Source organism: Aspergillus ibericus (assembly GCF_003184845.1).
Source record: "Aspergillus ibericus CBS 121593 unplaced genomic scaffold BO80scaffold_23, whole genome shotgun sequence".
NCBI classification, from domain to species: Eukaryota; Fungi; Ascomycota; class Eurotiomycetes; order Eurotiales; family Aspergillaceae; genus Aspergillus; species Aspergillus ibericus.
The window spans coordinates 252,036-276,145 of record NW_020292121.1 but is presented as its reverse complement, the minus strand read 5'-3'; the positions used below and the strand labels follow the sequence as shown (position 1 = coordinate 276,145).

General features: G+C 54.2%; 15 protein-coding genes across 15 annotated transcripts; 7 read left to right on the top strand and 8 right to left on the bottom strand.

Moving 5' to 3' along the window:
- Window positions 1-93: 93 nt before the first annotated feature.
- Window positions 94-1,236, bottom strand: BO80DRAFT_408557 (vacuolar protein sorting-associated protein 29). Its single transcript, XM_025717849.1, has 4 exons — window positions 1,075-1,236; window positions 1,002-1,016; window positions 512-925; window positions 94-446 (listed from the first exon to the last, which is right to left on the bottom strand). Exons 1-4 carry the CDS (start codon window positions 1,129-1,131, stop codon window positions 330-332), a joined length of 603 nt encoding a protein of 200 aa, XP_025574624.1. The 5' UTR covers window positions 1,132-1,236; the 3' UTR covers window positions 94-329.
- A 127-nt stretch (window positions 1,237-1,363) lies between these two features.
- On the bottom strand, window positions 1,364-2,556 carry BO80DRAFT_104822 (LOG family protein). The gene is made up of 3 exons (XM_025713361.1): window positions 2,399-2,556; window positions 2,181-2,333; window positions 1,364-2,117 (listed from the first exon to the last, which is right to left on the bottom strand). Exons 2-3 carry the CDS (start codon window positions 2,219-2,221, stop codon window positions 1,469-1,471), a joined length of 690 nt encoding a protein of 229 aa, XP_025574623.1. The 5' UTR covers window positions 2,222-2,333; window positions 2,399-2,556; the 3' UTR covers window positions 1,364-1,468.
- Window positions 2,557-3,219: 663 nt separating this feature from the next.
- Window positions 3,220-4,648, top strand: BO80DRAFT_357033 (alanine--glyoxylate transaminase; the record flags this gene model as incomplete). The annotated part of the gene is made up of 2 exons (XM_025715819.1): window positions 3,220-3,515; window positions 3,577-4,648. Coding segments are annotated over 2 exons (1,368 nt in total), but the record flags the coding sequence as incomplete, so codon positions are not given.
- Window positions 4,649-5,756: 1,108 nt separating this feature from the next.
- On the bottom strand, window positions 5,757-7,567 carry nemA (Nem1-Spo7 phosphatase catalytic subunit NEM1). Its single transcript, XM_025713360.1, has 2 exons — window positions 6,107-7,567; window positions 5,757-6,047 (listed from the first exon to the last, which is right to left on the bottom strand). The coding sequence occupies exons 1-2, from the start codon at window positions 7,479-7,481 to the stop codon at window positions 5,905-5,907; spliced, it is 1,518 nt and encodes a 505-aa protein (XP_025574621.1). The 5' UTR covers window positions 7,482-7,567; the 3' UTR covers window positions 5,757-5,904.
- A 488-nt stretch (window positions 7,568-8,055) lies between these two features.
- Window positions 8,056-10,068, top strand: BO80DRAFT_104775 (translation initiation factor eIF2B subunit beta). Its single transcript, XM_025713359.1, has 5 exons — window positions 8,056-8,227; window positions 8,290-8,466; window positions 8,533-8,828; window positions 8,893-9,745; window positions 9,800-10,068. Exons 2-5 carry the CDS (start codon window positions 8,369-8,371, stop codon window positions 9,870-9,872), a joined length of 1,320 nt encoding a protein of 439 aa, XP_025574620.1. The 5' UTR covers window positions 8,056-8,227; window positions 8,290-8,368; the 3' UTR covers window positions 9,873-10,068.
- A 65-nt stretch (window positions 10,069-10,133) lies between these two features.
- Window positions 10,134-11,147, bottom strand: rps23 (40S ribosomal protein uS12). Its single transcript, XM_025719609.1, has 3 exons — window positions 11,103-11,147; window positions 10,616-10,903; window positions 10,134-10,489 (listed from the first exon to the last, which is right to left on the bottom strand). The coding sequence occupies exons 2-3, from the start codon at window positions 10,872-10,874 to the stop codon at window positions 10,311-10,313; spliced, it is 438 nt and encodes a 145-aa protein (XP_025574619.1). The 5' UTR covers window positions 10,875-10,903; window positions 11,103-11,147; the 3' UTR covers window positions 10,134-10,310.
- A 185-nt stretch (window positions 11,148-11,332) lies between these two features.
- Window positions 11,333-12,471, top strand: BO80DRAFT_425790 (DUF5315 domain-containing protein). The gene has a single exon (XM_025719608.1). The coding sequence runs from the start codon at window positions 11,425-11,427 to the stop codon at window positions 12,199-12,201; it is 777 nt and encodes a 258-aa protein (XP_025574618.1). The 5' UTR covers window positions 11,333-11,424; the 3' UTR covers window positions 12,202-12,471.
- A 28-nt stretch (window positions 12,472-12,499) lies between these two features.
- Window positions 12,500-13,406, bottom strand: BO80DRAFT_425789 (MICOS complex subunit Mic12 family protein). Its single transcript, XM_025719607.1, has 2 exons — window positions 13,087-13,406; window positions 12,500-13,010 (listed from the first exon to the last, which is right to left on the bottom strand). Exons 1-2 carry the CDS (start codon window positions 13,105-13,107, stop codon window positions 12,663-12,665), a joined length of 369 nt encoding a protein of 122 aa, XP_025574617.1. The 5' UTR covers window positions 13,108-13,406; the 3' UTR covers window positions 12,500-12,662.
- A 136-nt stretch (window positions 13,407-13,542) lies between these two features.
- Window positions 13,543-14,586, top strand: BO80DRAFT_425788 (mitochondrial 54S ribosomal protein bL17m). The gene is made up of 2 exons (XM_025719606.1): window positions 13,543-13,956; window positions 14,068-14,586. The coding sequence occupies exons 1-2, from the start codon at window positions 13,741-13,743 to the stop codon at window positions 14,431-14,433; spliced, it is 582 nt and encodes a 193-aa protein (XP_025574616.1). The 5' UTR covers window positions 13,543-13,740; the 3' UTR covers window positions 14,434-14,586.
- Window positions 14,587-14,671: 85 nt separating this feature from the next.
- On the bottom strand, window positions 14,672-17,728 carry BO80DRAFT_104599 (putative R3H domain protein). Its single transcript, XM_025713357.1, has 4 exons — window positions 17,479-17,728; window positions 16,634-17,421; window positions 16,434-16,574; window positions 14,672-16,363 (listed from the first exon to the last, which is right to left on the bottom strand). Exons 1-4 carry the CDS (start codon window positions 17,527-17,529, stop codon window positions 14,959-14,961), a joined length of 2,385 nt encoding a protein of 794 aa, XP_025574615.1. The 5' UTR covers window positions 17,530-17,728; the 3' UTR covers window positions 14,672-14,958.
- On the top strand, window positions 17,707-18,641 carry BO80DRAFT_104734 (uncharacterized protein). Its single transcript, XM_025713358.1, has 2 exons — window positions 17,707-18,552; window positions 18,606-18,641. Exon 1 carries the CDS (start codon window positions 17,884-17,886, stop codon window positions 18,385-18,387), a length of 504 nt encoding a protein of 167 aa, XP_025574614.1. The 5' UTR covers window positions 17,707-17,883; the 3' UTR covers window positions 18,388-18,552; window positions 18,606-18,641.
- On the top strand, window positions 18,468-19,482 carry BO80DRAFT_357202 (zinc finger CCHC-type containing 10; the record flags this gene model as incomplete). The annotated part of the gene is made up of 3 exons (XM_025715827.1): window positions 18,468-18,556; window positions 18,616-18,741; window positions 18,798-19,482. 3 exons carry the CDS (start codon window positions 18,468-18,470, stop codon window positions 19,480-19,482), a joined length of 900 nt encoding a protein of 299 aa, XP_025574613.1.
- A 63-nt stretch (window positions 19,483-19,545) lies between these two features.
- On the bottom strand, window positions 19,546-20,585 carry BO80DRAFT_425785 (CCDC12/cwf18 family protein). Its single transcript, XM_025719605.1, has one exon. It carries the CDS (start codon window positions 20,414-20,416, stop codon window positions 19,796-19,798), a length of 621 nt encoding a protein of 206 aa, XP_025574612.1. The 5' UTR covers window positions 20,417-20,585; the 3' UTR covers window positions 19,546-19,795.
- Window positions 20,586-20,719: 134 nt separating this feature from the next.
- Window positions 20,720-23,469, top strand: BO80DRAFT_425784 (pentatricopeptide repeat protein). Its single transcript, XM_025719604.1, has one exon. It carries the CDS (start codon window positions 20,809-20,811, stop codon window positions 23,296-23,298), a length of 2,490 nt encoding a protein of 829 aa, XP_025574611.1. The 5' UTR covers window positions 20,720-20,808; the 3' UTR covers window positions 23,299-23,469.
- Window positions 23,280-24,086, bottom strand: BO80DRAFT_425783 (protein kish). The gene is made up of 4 exons (XM_025719603.1): window positions 23,958-24,086; window positions 23,782-23,891; window positions 23,640-23,721; window positions 23,280-23,583 (listed from the first exon to the last, which is right to left on the bottom strand). Exons 1-4 carry the CDS (start codon window positions 23,958-23,960, stop codon window positions 23,560-23,562), a joined length of 219 nt encoding a protein of 72 aa, XP_025574610.1. The 5' UTR covers window positions 23,961-24,086; the 3' UTR covers window positions 23,280-23,559.
- Between the last annotated feature and the right edge of the window lie 24 nt (window positions 24,087-24,110).

Sequence of the window (24,110 nt, the reverse complement as noted above, 5' to 3'; positions counted from 1 at the left end):
TCTCAGAGACTGAGACTCTTGGAATACACCTTTCTTTTTGGTGCTGCGAGATATCCAAGTAGCATCACGTACTAAGAAGGTCCGACAAGCTGGGTATATATGTACGTAATTTTCAGTGTTGACCATAATATACCGTCTACAATACATGTTCCATTTGTATGCATTGTTCGACGGGGTGTAATCTTCAAAGATGCCATGCAATGGTAGAGTCCTAGTAAGCAACAATGCAGGCATCAATTAACAAGATAACATCGGCAGACTGGTTAGAAGAACATCATTATCGTGCCTGGTTCTATGTATGTACAAGGGGGAATTATAGAAGCGTCAACTCATGAAGATGGGAAATTGTTCTTGCGGAACGATACTTTCTCGACCGCGACGGTTTCAACCCCGTTGGCGTCCGTCTTCAACTGGTAAACGTATAACACAAGAACATCGCCCTGGATCTGCACGATATTAGTATATACCACCTACGGAAGCTGGTAGCAGCTTGTAGCAGAGCGCGACTTACATCCATCAGACAGAAACTCGGTGTTGGCTCCTCCCCCTCTGGCCAATACCCCGTGCTCATAGCGCCGGTAGCACTGCCCGGGTTGACAAAGAATCTGCCTTCCAACTCGAAGGCTTCAAAGCGATGAGTGCCACCCCACAGCAGTATGTCTACATCCATCTGGCGTGCAGCGATGAGCAGGGCATCGGCGTCCCCAGGGGGGATGATAGTGTGGCCATGAGTGAAGCCGATGCGGAGACTTCCGTGAGTCACGACTTTGGAGAGAGGAAGGTTGGGAGAGTCGACATCGAAGTCTCCTTTGACCAATTGCAAGTCCGGAGCGACCTGCCGGAGGAGCTCGAAAGTGCTTCGATCGGTGAGATTGCCGAGACAGAGGATCTGGCCGATCTTGCCAGGCGTGAGGAGTTTCCGAAACTGCGCTTGTGTCAATCGAGAACGGAGGGTTGCAGAACAGAGGGGAGGATCAGGGTGAGGGTGTGATGGTGCGCACCTTGGCCGGGAGGTCCTAGCGATCAGGAGTCAGCAGACAGATCAATATGCGAAGATGCGACACGGGGGCGTACGGGGGCTCTGTCGGGGATGAAGAGGTCACCAATGACCAGGACCAGGCGCGAAGTCATCCTGGAAGAAGCAGCAAGAACTCAAGGGCCCATTCCAAGTGGGCGCTTTGTCGGAGGGATGGCTAGCGACGGAGACGCAACAGTGGTGATGGAAATTAAGCTACGTATGACTATCAGTTGCTCCTCCGGCTCGATGGAGCTCCGCGGGGAAAGCTGATGCCTGGCGCTGATGCCTGGCTGGCGCTGCCCTAAGCCCTATCCTGCAGTCCCTTTGGGATTAGCTTCGAGGTCACTGACAGTATGCTGCAGGCGTAAACAGACGAAGTACAAGTGATCGTAAAACTTTCATGTATCATAATGACTATATATTGGCATACCAACTGTTCATGACAGGCCATTATTCTTGGCCCCAGTTCAACGCCATCCGGTCACTGCTGATCTGATAGTCCTTCAACATCTTCAGAACATCCTCCACTTTGGTAGCCTCGGCCACGATCCGGGCATTCTCAGCGCTCACCAAGCCCTCTTGGACGGAGGTCTGGATCCATTGCAGCAGTCCATTCCAGTAGCCGTTGATATTCAGTAACACGATCCCCGCCTTGTGAATACCAAGCTGGTTCCACGTCGTCATCTCCATGAGTTCTTCCATGGTGCCGAATCCTCCAGCCAGGGCGACGAAACCGGACCCCGGACCGCCCTCTAGGACTTTCTGGGCCATTAATCTCTTGCGCGTGTGCATGTCGGGAACGACCGTAACCATGCCGAAGTTGGACTCCTGGACGGACTGGTCCACGATCCGCTCGGCAGACTTCCCCTCCTTGCTACCCGAATCCTTGTAGCCTTCTTCTACCTCCACCAAGGCTTGAGGGATGATGCCCTGGACTGATTTGGGGCCTGATAATGATACCAGGGTTTTCGCGAGCTCTCCCATGATACCAACAGTGCCGCCGCCGTAGACAAGCTGCACATTGTGCTTGTGGAATTCTTGCGCAAGTTTGCGGGCTGCTTCTAGATGACTTGGGGATTTACCGGCCTGTGAGCCGCAGCTAACGGGGGATCAGTATAGGATCGTCTTGGAATTTGGATAGTTCATGGGGTTGAAAGCCTACAAGACACAGACTACCGCGGGTTTGACTTGCTGGGAATCCATCGTAGCTTTCGGTTGGAAGGATAAGTAGTGCGAAGGGTTTGGTCGACTTCAAAGCCAGGCAACAAGAATTTCCGTTGATTTGGTCCAGGCCGGGACTGAAGGGTACATATATCTATTGCTTCGGTGACTAGGAGCAACGGCAGCAAAGGCCGGGAGTCAGCCAGCTGGAAGACCCACTTTGGGAGAACCAAGGCTCTCGATGTTCATGGTTGGATCCAACACCAACAGCAGCCTTCCATGACAGCATGGGGGCGCTGCCAGCAACCAGGATATTTATTGTCGATCTGGTCGGGCAGAGAAATGCACGTGCACCCGTACAGACAGTTGGAGACTGGACGAATAAAAGGGCCGTCTCAAAAAGGGGGTCATATTTGTAGGAAGCCCTGGATTCCTGGATTATGAGCTGGCCAGACCCTGCAGTCACGCTGACTGTTGGTACTTTTGGATCGTCACGGGAGCCAATCTCGGGAGGGCTGATTTGAGATCGCCCGCATGGATGTGGCTGGTACTAGGATCTCTACCCAGCCGATAGACATGTATGTATATGGCACAGAAGTCGGCCATTGCAGCCGCATATCTGTGAAGGGGGAATGAAATGTCATTGGGATGAGTCAAGCGACGATGCTGATCGCGGAGAAAATCGTGGGACGGAAGGTTCCGCCCGTTGGGGACAAAGGCTTCTTCCGGCCGATAGAAGGCAAGGGGAAAGGGAAAAGGGGAAATTTTCTGAGCATTGAGAGAGAAACCTCCCAAACAACTCCAAACTCCTCTTTTCCCCCCCCAATTTCTCTCTCCTCATCACTCTCACCATTTGGGTCGCATCGAATCACCCGAATTGAAGCATTGCGCTAAGGCTGGGAAGCGTATACTTCATCAGGACCGGCGATCCCCGAGGGAGCCACGGTAGTTCCCCCCCTCCATAGTGGCAGAGTTATCGTTTGTCCTTGTCTACCCCGCAGGCTCTCCGTCGAGAGCCGACTGTCGCAACCCTGGCGGCCAAACGGACGCAGCAGCGCCTGAGCCTGATTTCCAGGCACCTGGATCAGCGCCTTCCGTTGCCGGACCTTAACACTCCCTTCTCGACCGAGAGGAATTCGCGTCCTCCCGACGACATTGAATATAAACCCCTCGATCGCACGGCCACTACTCCTCCTCGTTCTACTTCTCCCTCTCCTCCATCCCCCTCTTCATTCCCCGCCGCCAAAATGTCCTCTCAAGCCCCCCACCCCACCCTGTTGATCCCAGGGCCCATCGAGTTCGACGATGCTGTCCTCCAGTCCATGGCTCACTATGCGTAAGTTCACTCACCACTGGAACCTCCCCATTGCCCCTCATTGACACCTTTTCGACTCTAGTGAGAGCCATGTCGCCCCCGGTTTCGTCAAGACCTTCGGAGAGACCCTGTCTCTAGTCCGGAAACTCTTCCAGTCCACCAACCCCGCTGCGCAGCCCTTCGTCATCTCCGGCAGCGGTACCCTGGGCTGGGATATCGTGGCCTCCAACCTGATCGAGAAGGGCGAGAACGCCTTGGTCCTGCACACTGGCTACTTCGCCGACTCCTTCGCGACCTGCCTGGAGACCTACGGCGCCAATGCCACCCAGCTCAAGGCTCCCGTCGGCGAACGCCCCTCCTTCGAGGACATCGAACAGGCTCTCAAGGAGAAGCCCTACAAGATCATCACCATCACCCACGTCGACACCTCGACCGGTGTGCTCAGCGACATCAAGCGTGTGGCCGAGATCGTCCGTCGCGTCAGCCCTGAGACTCTGGTCGTCGTCGACGGTGTCTGCAGTGTCGGCTGCGAAGAGATTGCCTTCGATGAGTGGGATCTCGATGTCGTTCTCACTGCCAGTCAGAAGGCCATCGGCTGCCCGCCCGGCCTCAGCATCCTGATGCTGTCTGGCCGCGCCATCGACACCTTCAAGTCCCGCAAGACGCCCCCGTCTTCCTACTACTCATCCATCGCCAACTGGCTCCCCATCATGCAGAACTACGAGAACTTCAAGCCCTCCTACTTCGCTACCCCGCCCACCCAGCTCGTCCACGCTCTGCACACCACTCTCTCCCAGATCACTGCCCGCCCCATGGCCGAGCGCTTCGCCATCCACGCCCAAGCCTCCGATCGCGTCAAGGCTGCCGTTGCTGAACTCGGTCTGGGGCAGGTTGCTACCAAGCCGGAGAATCAGGCCCACGCCATGACGGCCATCTGGCTGCCGGAGGGTCTGACTCCTCCCGATGTTCTGCCTGGTCTGCTGAAGCGCGGAGTGATCTTTGCAGCGGGTCTGCACAAGCAGGTTGCGACCAAGTACATCCGGTTCGGACACATGGGCGTGAGCGTCACCGATCCCAACCGTACGGACATTGACAAGGCCATTGCCGCCTTGAAGGAGGCCGTTTCGGAGGCGAAGCAAGCCAAGGGAATTTAAATACCACGAAATCAAGTTACGTCACGACTATCAAATACAAAAAATGAAATAAAAATATGAATATCAAGAATATGTACACTTATCCTTCCTAGAGTTATACATACTATATAGCTAGTATCTGTCTACCCCTTAAGAGAGCCCGATCTCGGACATGCCGCGATAGCGATACGAGAGTAACCATCTTACCATATCGGGTTATCCTATCCCGCTGGGTCTCCCCACTTGACCTATCCAGATACAGTAGACTACATCCTCCATTGTGTTAAGTTGTTACTCCTAAGTTGGGAAGAACTGCCTTCAACACCCAAATCAAACAGGAACAGCTTCATCCGCATAACATACTCGTGGTTACAAACAACACAGTACTAGGTAGATCATATTTGCTGAACATGTGAGCAATTGATACCTCGGTTATATATACACCCGTACTACCTACTTCACATAGTCATAGTTCGCAATAACCGAAAGCATCGAATATCAGACAGAGTCCTACTGTTAAATTAAATTCCGCTCAGTAGAGTTTCGGTTTTATACATAAGTAGCGTCATGTCATGTATCTGTCTCTGTCTTTTATTCTGTTTGGTTTTGTTTCGTTTCCTACATCTGCACTTCTTGTTCTTGTGTCTCTTGTCTTCTAGTCTCTATCATACACCCTACCATGCTGAACTTAACTACCAAGGGTTCATAGTTTCATGATTACTGAATTTATACCTAGTTGACCAAGCCCGACAGACGAAGAGTCCGAACCACAAAAACGGTGGAATTGCTTCTCGCAAGGCGATGATCTATCTATCTCCGGCGTCCGGGAAACCATACAAACAGACAGACAATTCATCCAAAATGGGGAGCAGATCTGTCTTCCGACAGAAGGTATAATATATTTAAAAGGGGGGGGGGCAATAATTGATGATCCTGACTCGTGACACTCCATTCGGGGCAAATGACAAGAAAAGAAAGACATGAACAGGAAAAAACGGCGAACAAGTATAAAGATAGGGGGAAGATAAGATGAAGGAAGATAAGGAATTACAAGAATCGGTAGGGTGGGCAAGGATAACAAGAGAGAGGGGTATGGAGTAAATAATATGCTGGACACTCGTCATGCTTTCCCATCAGCCTCGTCTTTACAGGAGCTGAGCTGAGCTATGAATGCATTATAAGGCTTCCGTGAACATCAAATGGTGCTTGTTGTGTTTTTTTTTTTTTTTAGGGTTTCTTTTCTATGGTCTGTTGAAGGCTCCCCCGTCCCCGCCAGGTCAAGCTTCCGTTTCTCCTCTACGCAAGGCCAGAAATGCCCGCACATCGGTCACATACTGCAAAGCTTCTAACATGGGGACGAGATGGAGCAGACCATTATCCGTTGGATCATTAATCCACCCCTCGATGGGGATAGCATTATCTGTCGGGCGTTAGATCAGGCCATCGCATGGCAGTGACGCTGTCGCAGACGATACGCACCTTCGTGAAAAATATAACTCATAGGACTGTTGTCCAGGATCATCACCTTACTCAAGTCAGGCTCCACCGAGCTGAGGTCCTTGATGTATGCGCCGTTCCGAAAGGTACAGTGTTGACGGTAATACCGCGCATGAAAGTATTTCCGCTCTTGCTCGAGCCAGTCAATGACTGGATCAGCATATTCTTGCACACTGGCCGTGAAAATGACCAGCTTGTACCACTTGCAGATCTTGCGCAAGAACTCGTCGCAGTGCGGCCGCTTATGTACGTAATATAAGATGGGATGCTGCGGGCCGAGTGTCGTGGGTGGTCCTCCAGGGGTGAGAGCGGTCGTCATCGGCGTGGATAACTTGACTTCCACCATGTGGCCACTGGACATGCGGCCACCCTTGGCCAGGGAGTGGATGAGAGTCTCATCCAGGTCAAGGACCAGGGTCTTTTGCGGGCTCTTAGGGCTGCGAAGGTTGGCCGTGTAAGACGGCACTCGGGGTGGAATCAGCGGGCGAGGAGGTACCGGGGAATGCGGGTACCTGGTGACGCGATGCACAGACGGAGACGTAGGAGATTTCAGGCTGTCGAGATTGAGAGTTCCTTGAGCCCCATTTTCTGGGGCCTGACGGAGATCGGCGCTTTGCGACCGACGTTGCCTCTGCCGCTTAACCTCTTCGCTATGGAGCTTGATTCGGATTGAACGTCGAGGAGCAGCCTCATCTGGCACCGGTTCTGGAGTCGCCCTGGAGGGTCGAGACCGACCACTGCTGAGGCCCTTGCTGCTTCGACGGTCCCCTTCAGATTCGGACGTGCTTGAAGCGATGGAATCCCGTGATACGTGACTTTTTGTTCTTCGAGAAGTACCTGTTCGTCGTTTGCTCTCCGCTTGTCGACTACCTCTACCCGCCGTCGCTGTACTAGTCGATTTTGGGTGTCTAGACACAGATCGTCGCAGATTTCTCATGGGCGCCATGAAAGAGTAATGACCGTCGTCGTCTTGGAAACATTGAGCAACATAAAACCCGGGAGCGGCTAACGTGGATAGGATAAACTTGATTGTCTCGGCGATCGCATCGAAGAACCGCTGAGCAACGAATCCTAAGGTGCCTCTCGTAGCAAATGAACCGTCTTTGTGAATACTTCGTAACAGGGGTGATTTCTCGTCAAACGTAATCTCATGGTAATCTATGTTCTCTGCATCATGGCTCTTCTCGGGGGCCTCGGCCGAATGAAAGTTATTTTCGCTGTACGACCGGAGTTTCGCAAGGTCGCCGGGCTCGCTCGCTCTGGCGACATCTCCCTGAGAACGAGAACGCTGGCGGCTGCGACTCGGGAGAGAGGACTGGCCAATGACTCGAGACGAGAGGATGTTGAGCGAGTTCATCTTCCCACACGGCCCACGGGTGTCCGGGCTGGCGCAGGTGTCTAGAGGAAGAGAGAGCGTGGGTCAGCAAGCCTTCACTTGTACAAGACAGTCGAGACCGGCAATGGAACGGGCATCCGGGAGCATTCTGAATGCGACGATGCGACGAGCCACGCCATCGGGCGCTACGGACCTCAATGCGCCAGTCGACAACCCGTGCTTTCGGAATCACCGTTACCCCGACCTGCTCGATGGCGGAATGACGACAGGTTGATCCGCTGTGAGGGAACGGGCGGAAAGGAGGGCCCGAACGAGCGGCGGAGGTTAGGAGGCAACGAGAGGTAGGCCTCGCGAGAGGGGGGAGGAGGGGTGACGGGGGAGGGGGGGGAAACGGGGAGGAAGATGGGCGGACAGCAGCCGATGCAGCAGCAGCCGGTAGGAAGTCGGTTGAGGGCGATGGGCGAAGCAGAGGAAGTGTGGGGAGAGCCTGAGGAGGCGGACTGGCGGCTTACTGGCCGGCGTATGGTATGTATTGATACGTTGGGCCGAGCGGCAGTTGAGGAAGAAAGGCGGGCAAATTCTCCCGCCGTCACATCCCACCATAACCATCTTCTCCTCTGCTCCTCTTCCCCCTCCAACCTCCCCGTCGTTTTCAACCCCCCTCCCCCAAATCTTCCCTCCACGTGGGGTTCATCAGTCTCCAGTTGGAGTTGCTGCTAGAAAATCCGGTCGGAACAAATCTGAGGGATTTCTCCGCCATCTGCAAGGTATGTCCTGTTTGCGACACCGTGACTCCTCCCATCTTCTCACAGTGTGGGTGTCTGTCCAGGAAGCCATTGGAGCTTGCTAAAACCACCAAGCCCTATTCCACCAACTCAACACGAGCCCTCTCAGCGACCAGTGTAACCATGCCGTCCAACTCCGTGGCCCTCACGCCTGGGCTGGCGTCCTTCCTCAAGTCTTTGAAGACCAATCCGATTGATACATCCATTGACGATCTGATCTCGTGCGTCCTCGACGTCATATCACTTTTTGTCGCAACCGCTCGTGCGCCATACTGATCCGCCTCTAGGCTCTTGAAGCGCAGACAGATTCGCCATTCCAGATCATGTGCCACGGCGACTGCCTACCTCATGCGCAGTGTCATCTCGGCTACCCGGACGTCGGATGCAAACAAGTTGATCGAGCGGGTCCAATATGTGGGGAGGCGCGTGATGGCCGCCCAGCCCCGGGAGATGGTAGTCGGCAACATTGTCCGACGTGTGCTCGGATTGATCCGTGACGAAGCGGAGGACGACAGAGAGGGCGACTTCACTCTGAGCGAAGCAGGCTCGGAGAGCCAACCTCAGACCCCTCGTGCCCTGGATGGTCAGTTTGACTCATAGCACATCGAACCTGGACCGTGGGAGCTAACTATTCTCGCCATCCGTAGACCCCTCCGAGGTTCTATCTTATCGCCATGATGGCTCCGATCGGTCATCTTCGAGACAGCCCTTCACTTCAGTGTCGGCGACACCCATTTCTATGTTCAGTCTACTCTCACACCCGGAGCCCGAGACCTCTCTGCCTGGTACTCCCGCCTCCGCCTCCCCGTCCGGCCGGCTGCTGGGCCACAGTCACAACAAGGACATCCGTGCCGAGGTTCTCGACGGTATCAACGAGATTATCGATGAGTTGGGCCAAGTAGACGACCAGATCGCGGCCTATGCCCTCGAACACATCCACTCCAACGAAATCATTCTCACACACACCTCGTCGACCACCGTCCAGAAATTCTTGCTGAAAGCTGCAGCCAAGCGGAAGTTTACTGTGATCCATGCCGAGTCTTACCCTAACAACCATGAAGCGACTCATGCCACCGTCAGCGGTCAGGCTCCCAAGGATGACGACATGCTCAGCACCGAGGCTTTCCAGAAGCCTTTGATCGCCCTGGGCATCACTGTGATCCTGATTCCCGATTCCGCGGTCTTCGCGCTCATGTCCCGTGTCAACAAGGTTATTCTGGGCACACACTCTGTGCTTGCCAACGGTGGTCTGGTGGCTGCGGCCGGCACCCGGGTTATTGCTCGCGCGGCCAAGGTGCACCAGACGCCGGTGGTGGTTGTGAGTGGTGTTTACAAGCTCAGCCCGGTCTACCCCTTCGACTTCGACTCGTTGATCGAGTATGGCGATGTTAGCAAGGTGATTGGTTACGAAGATGGGGACTTGGTGGATCAGATCGACGTGCAGAACCCGCTGTACGACTATGTCCCGGCGGAACTGGTTGACCTTTACATCACTAACCTGTGAGTCCTGCCTTCGTGCTTGCTTTTAACTATGCAGAACTAACATGCCTACAGGGGAGGCCATGCGCCGTCATATCTCTACCGTATCGTTTCGGATCATTACCGCAAGGAGGATATCATTGTCTGATTGCTTTGATGCAAGATCAGCGATGGAAATGGACCCATGTGAAACAGTATAATGGGAGTGCAGATGACTGCATCATGACATTCAAAAGTACGGTTATAAAACGGCGTAAGGGCATAGACAATGGAACGCAACGATACCCGGGAATATGTATAGTCTATCGGATACCACCACGTAGCTGCTCCCTACCGATCGGTCTGCTAGCCGACGAGTTACAGACACCATACTAATGTTTTTGAAGGATTTGATATTTTAGGGCCCTCCCAAAGAAATAAATCATGGCGCCATCTTTTATGGATATATCAATCGTAGTAGCTGCAAGGGTATTTGCAGGGTCATCCGTCCTGAACCATCAATTCCAGACCATAGACTGTGCCTCCCGAGCTTCCATGGAATGGGCCCCCTGTCCCGAATATCATCATTTCCGCTGGGTTGGGTTCTTTAAGAGCGGGGCTTCTCCTTCTTCTCCTTCCAGAGAGCGGCCAGACCGACACCGGAGACCTTGACGACCTTGAAACGGACACCGGGAATATCACCCTTGGCCTTGCCCTTACGACCGAAACCGGCGAGGAGGACCTCGTCGTTCTCATCGATGAAGTTCAAGCAACCGTCGTTGGGGACTAAGCCAGTTAGCAAATGCCATATTCTCCATTGACCCCTCCATGATTTCCAATATTCATCCCCCAATATTCCTCCGCTCACACCAATCCAGATAGAAAACCGGGAAAAAGAAAAGGATTACCCACCGAAAGCGGTAACCTTCTTGCCGTTCTTGATGAGCTGAACCTTGACACACTTGCGAATGGCAGAGTTGGGCTGCTTGGCCTCAACACCGACCTTCTCGAGGACGATACCCTTGGCGTGGGAGGCACCTCCGAAGGGAGAGGACTTGTAGGCAGTACCGAGGAGGCGCTTCTTGTAGTGCAGATCGGCCCAGCGGTTCTCACGACGGGTGGTCGCGAGCTTGCGGGCGGCGTTCAAACCACGGGGCTGTCCCTTACCCATCTTGTCGGATTATGTTCGAGGACGGTGAACTGAAAAAAAGCCGTTAGAACGTGTTCCTTCTATTCCTCCTGTCTTTTCTGGGTTTTAATGCGAATGGGTTGTGGCGGGCGGGCGGTGCTCGGGAACGTGATATAATGTTGAATATATGTAGTTTCCTCCGTGATTTTTCCCCCGGGAACTGCGAATCGAACGGATTTCAAACGTAGGGGTAGGGGCTGCTATACATACCGAACTGATGGATAAATTGGCTGGATGGGGGATGGTTGTCGAAAGTCGAAGGGGGTTCGCTTTCACGGCCGGCGGTCGCTCGACTAGATCGAAAATGTTCTGCTGTGCGCCTTCGCCCTAAACGGCCGCTAAGCGAGGCACGGGACTCGGCGTCGGCGAAACGTTCCCCTTTGCGATGTCTCCTTTCCGCTGATAACGATAAGCTTGGTTATCTACTTTGCTGATACCGACTTGACTACACCACTCTATACATCTTCGACATGCATAGTCTACGAAGATCTAATGTTTAATCACACAGCTTAAGCAAGGGAAAGAGAACAAAATGGACCCCCACCTCAAAATGGATCTGAAAATGGATCCCAAAATGGACACCAGGAAGATCAGCGCCCAGCGTCTTCCCCCGCCGGTCCTCTTCCAAGGCCCCCCATCCCATAACGCCTCCAATCTCTCCCTCCCACCACCGGTCTCCGCAGTCCCAACAGCCGGAACCAGTCCGCGCCCGCCTCTCCAGCGGAATCGCTCCTCTCGGGGCCTGGATGCCCCAGGGTCCCTGTCGCCGTTCCTCAGCCGAAAACAGTCCAAGGGGGAGGTGGATGGCTCCGAGGCAATCTGGCAGGAGATGCAGAGTGCGTTGTCGGAGGTGGAATTGAGTGCCGCCACGGGGGAACATGTCTTTGGGGAAAAGCATTCCGAGGCGTTGGAGGATCTCCGCATGAAACAGCTGAAGCTCGCGCAGGCGTGGGCGCGCAGTGAGGCGGGGGATGAAGTCGTGGAGGGGAAGGGGGCGGCTGTCGCAAAGAGTAATGCCTCTTTGAGACCGGCGTCGCGCAGTACGGCTGGGGCTGGGGAGGCGGGGAATATGGAGGATGGGGCTTCGAGGAACTTGGATGAGGAGACGGAGAAGGATATTCTTCTGGCGCGGGAGAGACGTGAGGCGAATGATCGGTACTTTGATCGGGTTAATAATGGGGTGCTGGATGTTGTCGCGAAACTGGAGGAGGTTGCTCAGGCTATGCGCGCGGTCGAGAGGGAGAGCAAAGACATCTGGAGCGATACTGATAGTCTGAGTACGACGACGCAGACGACTGATACTGGATGACGTTGTTTGGCTCTGCAGCGATTTATGACTGAAACTGTGACTGCTCTGTAGAGCGAGGTGGCTGGCCTGCATGATGGCTGACAGTTGATGTGCATTCCTCCAGGGGCTGTATATATCTAGCCAACGCAGTCCACAGCCTGACTGCCATCCGGCAACAGCATGCTCAACCGATCGAGTCTGCGAACTGTACATCATCGCTTACCTTGAACCACAATGCAGATATCCACCTAACTCACCAGTAGTACCATATCCAACCCATTCCCCAAGCACATCATCCCCCAAATCTCACCAGATAACCAGAGAATCAAGCATAGCATTACCGCTATTTCATAAAACTAAACTAAGGGTATCTGAAAACGTATTCCACACCACACCACTCCCCTCCCCCCCCTTCAATCACATATATAACCAACACAAAACCACACAAATGAACAAAACAAATCCTAGGCTCCTAGTCCTAGCTACTCCCTCTTCACCAACCTCACCACGGTCTTCCACCCCTCCACCGCCGTATCCCTCGCATCCTCCCACCGACTTTCATACGCCTTGCGCGCCAACGTCTCCACCTCCTGATTCCACCGCTGCTTCAAGAAATCCTTCATGACCGGTTTCGACCCCCGCAATTTCTTCATTTCCTCTTGCTCCGCATCACTCGGCAGTAAGCGTCGATCGTACGCGCCGGTCGACGAGGCTAGCCAGTTCAGTGCCCGGGTTTGTTCGCGGATCAGGTTGCGTTGTTCCAGTCGGTTGGCTTTGTGGACTTGGAGACTGATGTAGAGGACGGAGGTGGTGAGGGCGAAGCCGCTGAACTGGGAAGCGTTAGCTTGCTTCCTTTTGGGTTCTTTGGATGAGGGTGGAAGATTGAGTGAGGTGGATGGGACATACGAAGCCGGTGAAGAAACCCATTTTGTTCTTTATGTTCAATTATATCTGCGATTATGTATTCAGGGACGTTGAACAGAGACCGGAGAGAGATTGGTATGTCGACTCCAGCTGGGTAGGGATGTAGGTAGATGGACCAGTGAAAAGCGGGGGAAACAAAGCCCTTCCTGCGGTGGTCACAACTAGACGATCTCTTCAATAGGATAGGAAGTCGGATTGAATCGAAGGCCTGATCTACCGCAGCAGATGGCAAATCAGAAACAGATGAACAGATATCTCCCAGTCCTTCAATCCACACTGTACATGAACTAGATAGAAACTAGATACCAGAAAGATAGATGTTATTCCAGCGCTGGAAGTTCTTCGGGGGCGGGATCGGGGCCGATCAGGCCGCACTCCGATTGGCTACGGCGCCTGAATCGAATCTTTCCCGCTGCAGATGCTCTTCTCGACTGAAACCCCCAAACTCCCTGCCAGCCCATCCAATTCATCCAATCCACCCTCTATCCCCGTTAACTCTCTCACGGCGTGACCCATTGACCCGTCCTCGTCCGCCCACCATCCCAACACCCGGGGCCCTCGACCACCCAAACCCGAACCCGAACCGAACAAAACCAAACCAAACCAACCCACCCATCCACTTCATAAACATTCACCATGGCCGGAGGTGCAGCCAAATTCCGCCACTTGAGCCGCAAGTCGTCTCACCGTCAAGCACTCCTCCGGAACTTGGTGACGTCCCTCTTCAAGCACGAATCCATCACAACCACCTGGGCCAAGGCGAAGGAGGCGCAACGACTCGCCGAGCAGTTGATCACCTTGGGCAAGAAGAATACTGAAGCCAGTCGGAGACGCGCATTGTCGACGTTTTATGTATGCCTTCCATCACCATCATCATACGACCCACTATTCTGGGAAGGGGGAGATATCGTGGCAGAAGGGACATGTATGAAGGAAGGACAGTAGCTAACCAAGCGGATCTAGACCCCCCACGAAATCCTCCCAAAACTCTTCGGTCCTCTGCGGGAACGCTACGCTGAACGCCCAGGTGGATATACGCGCGTGCTCCGCGTCGAGCCCAAGAAGGATGATCAGGCCGCCAGTGCGATCCTCGAACTGGTGGACGGACCCAAAGATATGCGGTTTGCGTTGACGGCACGCACCGTGGCCAGACAACGGGCGCAGGGCCTGGAGACGCTCAATGAACTCACCACTATGAATGTGAACAAGGTGACGCGCTTCAGGAAAGGCGGCGTGGCGGATCTGGAGCGTGAGATCAAGCGCTTGGAGATTACGGAACATGGTCGGGAGGAGGACAAGGCGAAGTCCGCCAAGCCTGCGAAGCAATAAAGGCGCGATGGGTTGGGGGCATTTCTTGTATCTGTATTATCTTACCGCCGTGTTTCATGTTTCATCCAGTTGGCCATCATGAGTGTAATTCTAGCTGTTCCCTCATCTCTGTCCGCACGTACCGTCGAGATCATCTAAGAGGTGGAGTCATACAGTTTATTTATCTAAGCACTATCCCCCGCCCCCAGACCAGCAAGATCTAGCAAACATAGCAATGCTGCACGTACATGAGTAATTCAGGTGTCCAACCAAGTCCCGAACGCCCACGAAATCCCAGTCATCGACCGCTAAGGATATGAAACCCAGATCCCGCTCATCAATTCATGTCTCGCTCCGACGGGTGACGCCAAATGGCTCAATATCCGTCCCCGTGTCTAATCTGCCAGCGATCAAACGGCCATGTCCGGAACCTTGCCACGGGCGACACTCCACGACGACAAGGAAGCATATGTACTTTTGTGGAACAGAAATCAGATACCACCCCCACCACAGAACCCCCGGATTGGGCCATAGGAGGGGAAGACCCTAGTTGACCCTCGGGAGAGTCGCTCCACCCGAAACGACGAGTGGCCCGGTCTTGGTGGTGGGAAGCGTGTTGCCCGAGTAAGGATGGGTCGAGCTAGGGCCACTCCGCGGCTTCAGGTCAAAATCGGAAGGAACCTCGGACGGTGGCGGTTTGGGGGGAAGATGCGACGGTGTCCCCCACTTCGCGATAGAATCTCTGCCCGACAGACCACCGCGAGCCAGTCCATGCCCAGCCGATCCAGATGCTTCCTGAGGCTTGCTGGTGGCATCTGGGAAGTTGGGCCACTGAGGCTGTAACCCCGGTTGTATGCCAGGGTATGGATTCATTCCATGCTGGCTGCCCTTGCTTGGATGCCTTGCTAACGGCGCGCCGCCGGGGACAAATGAACGGGTTTGAGGGTTAAAAGGTGACCGATTAAAGCTGCCCGGCAAGGGGTGGGTGCCCGAGTGGCTCTGCATTCCCGGGCTCAATGCTTGTCCAGGATATTGGGCGTAGGGGTAGGAGGTTGGTGTCGGATAATTGGTCCATGTAGATGGAGGAGGGTTGCGAATTGGAGTCTGTGGGTAAACGCCCGGGTAAGGTGGGGTGGACCAACCGGCATTGGGCGGATATTGGACAGAGTTGGGCATGGGATAGCTGTTCAATGCAGGAGACGACTTGGTAGATGCCATCGCTGGTGACTGGTTAATGGTCGCATATCCCGAGTAAGGGGACTGCTGCGGCACAGGGCCATTCTGCCACGGGCCGCTCGGGGTCATCTGAGGCGATACTGGCATTGAGTAGTGCGGCATGGCATTCACGTTCATGGATCCGGAATACGTGTGACCGGTCTGGCCACTAGGGCCGAAGCCCATAGCAGGCGGGGACACGCCCGGTCCAACCATGCAAGGATGATTGGGGAAAGACGGATCATTCACAGCCATACCGTAGGGCATGGATCCGTTGGTGTATTGCATCCCGGGATAATATGCGTTGAATTGAGACCGAACTTCGAAACTGTCATCGTGAGGAGTCTTCTGCCTGTGTCCCTTCCGGCGTCCGCTCGCTGAACTCGAGCGTGACATATTGGTCCCAGTCTCGCCATTGGCATTCTCAGACGTCTTTGGCTCGGCAAAATCACGGAAGATCCGCTCCCGAGCTTCCTGATACTTGGCTTCTCGCTCCTCGCGGGTCAAAGTCAACCGGTCTTTGGCCGGGGTAGCTCCGGCGGAAGAACCACCGCGCTCCCCGTCGCCACTGTCGCCGGCCTCGGATCCGTTCTTCGAGGGAGCAGAGGAGCTTGCTGCAATGCTTCCTTCTGTGGAGGGTCGCTCACTATCCGTACGGCGCATGATTTTCATGGCGGGCATGGCGGGAGGCGGGGTACTGCTATTGGCAGCGTGCAGGACTGACAGGGGCGTTGGACTACAGCAATCAGCATACAGTTGCTCCAAACTTTTGCCTGCAAATGCGACAATTCCAAAGGAGGACTTACAGCCGACAGAATGGGGTTCGGTGGAGTCGAACAGATGTAACGTTGTTGTCCACAAAGTGGGTCAAATGATAGTAGTCACCCAGTTTATGCGCGAGGAGCCGTCCAAAAGCGTTTGAGGGTGGAAGTTCCAAAGAGTGCTCCCTAGAAAAAGATCAGGACATTGAATACGGGCGTGTGTGCAATGTGCTGTGCCGACTCACTTGGAAGTTTGTATAAAGTGTCGGACTTTCTCCTCTAGTTGAAGAATCAAGAGGCGGTCTTTGGGAGATTTCATAGCCTCAAGAAGTTTCTCGTCTGGTTCGGATGGGAACCCATGGATGGGCCGCCCATCTTGGAAAGCATCGGCATTCGGGATAATGTAGTTCGTTGCGACAGCGTCCGGAAGAATGGCACCGTTCGTGCGCTGGATGCCATCATTGAAGATCGGGCCGGGAGGTTGGAGTATTCCCCGCGGTCTTTGTAGGTCCCGAAAACCGCGTGCACCCGACTCTGACCCTGTCAACGAATTCGCGGCACCGGAGGCCGGCCCGGACAGAGACTCCTCCTCATCCACAGCTTGGACGCTAGCACTGTCATCGGGACGCAGCGAGTCTTTCTCGTCCATTGCGAATGTAGTCACCGATGCCATGCTCTTGGAATCGAAGCTCGTGGGCTTGGTCGAAGAGTTCGAAAGGTGGGTACGGTCGTCCTCAAACGAGGTCTCCCGTTTCAGAGAACCGTTGTCTGGGGCTTCACCGGAGAACATAGAACTGCCATGATATTTCTTCTCTTCCAGGTGAACGCTATGCACGGCCTGTGATAGACTTTCGAGATTTCGATCCGCAGTGACAGCCTCGCCTCGGACGTTACTCGGGGCTCCTGAGTCGGAGAGAATGTGTCCCGAGGCATGCTGTTCGGAACATGATAGGTCGTCGACCGACAGGGAGCCGTTCACCTCGTCAGATGAGGCGGGAGCCTCCGAGTTGGATGGTGGAGGCATGGCCGCGATCTGGTCCAACGGGTCAGCAGGAACCGGTCGATGGGCGATCCGCGTCGCGACACCTACCTTTGCAAAGGAAAGACGATGGGCGTCTCTGGTGGAACTGTCAGATGCCATTGTTCCCTGACTCGCTGAGCAGAAGGTCGAGGTCTCTTCTAGCGGTCCTTCCGCGGAGATGAAAAACGGACGGATACGGACGGATTGAATAAGGGGGAAACCCGACGAGAGAGACGGTACTCCACCCGTTCAGGTGTTGACGGGGACGAACCCGAGTTTCGAATCGATCAAAAGCCACTCAAAGATCCCACTTCACACAAGCCCAAAAAGAAAGACGGTACATCTCTGGAAAACGTAGTTCGCCATAAGGAAAGCTGCTTCGACGTTAGGTCCGGTCGGAATACCACCCAGGCGTGCAGTGGGAGAAGCGGGGGGTGAAGTTGACAGGCTGAGAGGCAGCCAGGCCAGGGGACGATGCAGGCACGTAGAGACAGAGGAAGGGGGAGGAGGCAGGGAGGTGACTGCTCTTACACGATGGTCAGAACGATTGGCTCATGGCTCTTTGGGGGGAGAAGGATGATGGGAACTCTTGTCTTTGTAAAAAAGATTCAAGAGGGGGGCATGAAGATTCCACCAACAGAGTTGATCGGGACACGAACCAGAGCCAAGGTGAAAAGAAAGTCGGGACGAAAGCGCCGCTCGACTTTGACGAATGCCGGCGAGAAAGTGGGTAAGGCAAACCCGACGATGCTGGACCGGCTTTTTGGATCTTTTGGGCTGAGAAGGAACGAGCAACGGCGAGAGTCGATCGGGCGGGTTTCGCTTGTCTGCTCCTCCTTCGTGGGCCGCCGCCCGCGCTTAGCCCCGAACCGCGCGCCTAGCCCAGGCTGCCCCGTCCACAGCCGCGGGGGAAAGAAGAGCTTGGGTTTGGCATCTCAAAGAACTATCTACGATCTAGCAGCAAGTCCCAGTGTGTGAGGATCCTGCTCTCGTGCTCGTGCTCTCGCTCCCGCTCCCACTCTTTCTCTCCAGAACGGGGAGCTATCGTCTTCAGCGCGATGAACCGTTATCGAAATGCTCCCGGGCTTAGAGGCCCTACCAAGGCAACCCCCAGCACCTTGTGTCAAAAATGCTTGAAACGAGATACGTCCATGCCATTTCAATCTCTCTTCGATGCATGCTGACGATTCTAGCACGGCACTACAGTTATGAATGTACCGTGACCGCCCAGGAGCGGCCGTACATGTCTCGACCCTCGCGCACGCAGCAGTTGCAGAACCCGAAACTGCGGCCGCAACTTTCGGCCGACGTCCCCAGTGACTCTTCGCGCACGTAGGTTGATTGCTGATTTGTAGGTTGGCAAGAGTTGAAACTAAAGATACCTTCAGGAAAGGACTAGCCACTGAAATCCTCGCCAAGCGCGAAGAAGAACGTGGTCGCAAACGAGAATTCGAAGAGGCAGACCCTCTGGACAATCGCTCGCAGATGTCCAAACGAGCTCGGTCAGCATCCTCCGATTCCGCCAGCTCTGTAGCGACGATATCGACCACTCGGTCCCGCTCAAGATCCCCCCCTGGCCGTGGAGACTATGGCGCACGGAATAGCCATGATCGAACGAGATCCGTCTCCTCACATCCTCCTGGACAGAGAAAGAGACGCTATAGCGATGCCTCTTCCCACAATTCGGCGGTTTCTTATTCATCCGGGGAGAGAGGAACCCGTTCTCGATCGCGCGAGTGGCAGGGGGACAGAAACACCCGGCGGAGACGTCGAGAATCCAGTCCCGAGGAACGAGGTCGGCCGCGACACCTGTCGCGGGATCGTGAACGGCGGGATCGATCTCGGAGTCGAAGTGTGGATCAAAGTCGAGTCGCACGGGCGAGACGATCAGTGACTCCGGAGAGGCTGCCTGAGAGTAACTATCCGGGTCCAAAGGATCCCTCGCGGAGCCATGCCAGCAATTTGGGCGAGGATAGACGCGGCCAAGGACGTCCGCCGGCGCGACGGGAACGGAGTCTCAGTCCCTATAGCAAGCGTCTTGCGTTGACGCAGGCCATGAATCTGGGCAATTAGGTGACTTTGGCTTGGTGTTTTGAATAGAAAAAAGTACTGGACAAGGATGTGTGGGAGTTTGGCGTTTTCCTCTTTCGAGGCTCATCACCGCAGGCTGATTCCCCAAGGCTTAGAAACGGGGACTGTACTATAGTAAGACCATACAGCAGGCTAATGCATTGAAAGTAATATTCCAAGTGATCCGTATGCAAATATCCTCAACGCCTTGCGACACTGTCCCAAATCCTCGACGGTGAGCGCCTGAAAAGCAAGATGCAAAGAGATGAGACCGACTCGCGACTGCTCCCATCCATGTCTTCCTAGGGTATCAAAATCATGCCGTCTCATCGTCCTCCAATCCTTTTCGTGCCTCCTCCTCTTCCCTCTCGCGGACATGGATGCCCTGGACCAACAGATCACCCTCAATGCCCACTTCCTCTCCCGGCTGATCTCCATTCGGTCCCGCCCCGTGGGCCTGAGCTGCGCGCTGCGCATCCTCTATCCGTTGGCGAACGAGTTTCGCAACCGCATTCTGTGTCCTCACGTTGAGGACGTTCATCTTCTCATCTAGGTCCCGCTTCAGATCCCAATTCGGCTTCTTCGGCTGCAGCTTGAAAAGGTCGATCGGCTGATCCCCCTCTTCGTTCTTCTTGGCTTGCTCTGCAGTGGCCTTTGCGATTTCGGCAGCCTGCGTTTCCACGGTGATCTGCCCATCAATGGGGGCCATGTCGAAGCCCAGCTTCGGGCCCCGAGTCTCTGCATCGTAGTTCCTGCCGGATAGGTATTGCTTTGTTACATCGGGAGTGGCATCTTCTATTTCGTCACCGGCGGCAGGAGTTTCCGCCGATGGCTCTGTTTCGGGCTCGGGTTGTTTCCGTTTCAGCGCGGCGAGCTTTGCGAGACGTGCTTTGCGTTCTGTCGCCGCCGCATCGAGCGAGGCATGATTGGACGACATGGCGGGGAAGGTCGAGTATAAAAATCGAGCGGGCGGAGGAATTCACAATTTCGAGGCAATTTCGGGCAGGGACGAGGTTCAGGGTAAGGGGTAAATGTAGGGTCCTCCTACCAAAGATTCCCAGAGCCTCTTGGAGAATTGTATCTGAGACGATGGGAGAAAGTGCAACGAGTAGATCAAGAGATCTCGCAGTGAACGATATACAGAAAGTAGTAGGCGGTGATGCGCCACTGCCGGGGCCACTAGCCACATCGGCGCCGAAGGAAAATCCGGCGGCAGAAAGAAAGATTGGCTTCAACAACCGTTCTTCTCTCCTCTCCCCGGTCCAAACCCGCTTTGATTGTGCTGGCAACCTTCTGTCAAGATATGAGCTGATTACACTCTGGTCCTGAATGTTAGTTCGTCCGCCACGTTTTCTGCGTTCCCGCGTCGGCGCTGGATTGCCATCCTGTGTTCCGCAGCACAGGCTCCGCCTCGGGCGACGGAGAGGAGCTCAGGACACTGCTCCCTTTGGCGACAATGCACCGCTTTCGAATACGTCGTCCTCCGCGGAGCTTGATGCTGCTCGCGGTGATCTGAAACAGCCGAACGCCCGCTATGCGATTACCCCGGAGAACAATCGGCAACACCCCTCCAATATTCTCTCCGCTTATGGTTTGACCGTTGGCCGATCTGCAGGAAATGGCCTGCTTCGTGGCCAGCACTTGATGAGTCGGAGGCCCTTTTCACCGCTGTCTTTAGGGGCTGGAGTTCGCCACCTAAGTTCATCATCCGTATCCGACAACCACACTGCAGTCCCCGCGGTGCAGTCGGATTGGGCCCATGCGCGTGGTTTGCCCGAGCCAGTCAACCGATCTATCAGCTCAAGTTTCACTTTTGAGAGGCCTTTGAAAAAATTGCCCTATAATTGGACAGTGAAGGCCCAGGATGATCATGTACGGTCGAGACAATATAATTACCCTGGAAGGGGGATTCGAGAATGGAGATTGGCCAACAGAGAGCTGTACCAGGCTAGATGGGATGGGAGAGAAATGAAGGAAGAATTCGTTCAATATAGGCTGGATGACACAGATAAGCAACTACTCAAAGGCCTCGAACACGACAGTTGGAAAACGTTCATGGAGCAGTGGACTTCTCTCCCCTATAGGGAACGAGCGATTCGCTGGGAACGACTGTCGCTGTGGCTATTATGGAACTCTCCAGTACTAACCTTGGAATTTCTCTTGGTCACCTGTCATCCTTCCCGGAAGTACAGACCGGTTTTTGCAATGGTTGCGGATTGTCTGATCTATCTCAACGACCTGCATCGTGCCGAGGTGGAACGATGGACAAACGGTATCCACGATTTTCGGGCTGTCATCAGTCGTTGCTTGAGACATACACAGTGGCCTCTCGCCTATGTACCGCAAAGAGGTGTCCGTCTTTATATCCGGACGGTAGACCAGATATTCGTCTATAAAGCCTGGAAAAGTGTGTGCTACAGCGGCCATAAACTTAAGGGCGAGACCTTCCTTGCTTTTATGGCCCGCTTCACAGAATTTGGGGACATTGACAACGCAATCCGGGCGCTGGAGCTCGCAAGGAGGTCGTTCAGACACCTGCAAATCGATCCGATGAATGTCATGGTTTCACGCCATTGCAGCAAGCTCTTAACACTAGACTCGGTTGAGGACACCGAATCAGGGGAACGCAATTTCCGCATCCTTCCCACTCTCCTCAAAATGGGGATCCGACCCGATCGAGACATGATGAATGTGGTTCTGTCCAACGCTCTTAAGACGGGGGATCCTCATCTGGGTGTTGACATGCTGCGCTATATGAAGGCTGAAGGCTTCGAGTTGGACTCGTACACTTATTTGGCTTTACTGCACGATGCAGTCACTCGTCTCGACCAAGAGCGGCTTGCGCACTTGATAGAGGAGCTCGCAGCCCGGCCGGAGCTCAAGAAAAGCCCTTATATCGCGAGCAAGCTTATGCATGCCCACTTTGTTTTCAACGTGAAGAGTCTTGATACCGCAGCAAATCGCCGTGAGCTTTTCTACTCTCTGTTGAATATGTATCACGAGCTGCATGACATCACGCCGTTGAAGGATCTCTCGATCGTGCCTTATGAATACCATCTTTCAGCAAGCGGCGAAAAGACTCCTCCCTCCGCCATTGCCCTGTATCTCATGATTGCGACTTGGCTCCGGTGCCAAACCCAGGTGGCCAATGTCGACCGTGTATATTCCAAGTTCCGGGAACTGGTGAAGCAAGGCCACACCGATGTCGCTCCACTCGCCACGACCGACCATGTCTACAACGAGTTCATGCTGGCGTATCGAAAGAATCCTCACGGGCTCCGACCGGCTTGCCGCGTCATGGAAGACATGCTACACTCCGCCAATACCGGCAGCTCCGAGGCGACCATTACCCACACCTTGCCAACGGTCCGGACGTGGACGCTGTTGTTGAGTGCCTTTATCTTCAACAACCAACCACTTGCCGCGGAGAGGGTGAAAGAAATGATGGCTAACCACGGGGTGGAGTACGACATGAGTACGTGGAATGTAATTATTAGCGGGTTGGCGGCCCAGCAAGATACAGCGGGAATTGCGCAGTCCATCAAGGAACTTGAAGCTCAAGGCTTCGCTGTGGATGCCTATACGATGAAGGCCCTGGGCTATCTTCGAGACCCGGAGCAGCTCTGGACTGCGATGGAGAAAATGGACTTGAAACCCATGTCTTTGACGCCTGAGGACCCTCTGCAACCCGCTCCTACCCATCTTCCACCGAATGAGACGGACGAGGAGCAACCCACCCCTTCCTCTATCCTGTTAGACGAGCTGGAAGATGAGCAGCTGCTAGACCGAGGCCTGCAGCGTCTAAAGGCCAACGCATGAGATACCCTTCCATCTGTTTTCCGTGTGTTTCTTTTCTTCCCTTGCATCTCTAGCGCTGTCATGTAAATACGGTGGTTTTGGATCAAATCCAGTCGAGCATTGGTGTCCGGATAGTGTAAGATTTTATGTACGATATACAGATCAATAATCATGAGGGGCCCCTGCAACAGAACAGACACGGAAAAAGAAGCTTCAGTAACGCCACCGCCTGGTAGAATGACCATGGGTATTCCAAGACCGTAAGAAGACACGGCGAGTCCATCAGCCGCCGAAGAAGATCGAGACCTGGCAGTATCATCGTGATCAGTATTTATTTCCTACTCGATCCTCAGGATACTCACAGCCATCACCACGCAGCATATGCTGACATATGGGCTCAGTCGTTCGCCGATTCGAGCGCACTTCCAAAAGATGCCAAAGAAGCTACAGACTCGTCAGTTGCATGTCACTTGGATGATGAGAGGTGAAGACCACGGCACTTACCCGCTCTGATTGCGGTCCATGATGCCCGGCATCATCGAATGCGCATAGGTGCTCGTGCAGATGATGAGCAGGAACACCAGCAGAAGTGACTGGAAATTGAACAAGGCCGACTACATATCCCACTGGTTAACGACAAATGTCCAGCAGCGTGGTGAGAGCAAATCCCATTCACTTACCATCTTGATAGAATCCAGTCGCTACCGACCTCCCTTTCTTTCCTTCCTCTTACCCCAAAGCAATCTGTACAGGTAGAATATCTCTTTTCTTCAGTACCGAGCAAGAACCACTCACTGACGTGACTGACGACACTGGACAAGATCGCACCGGAG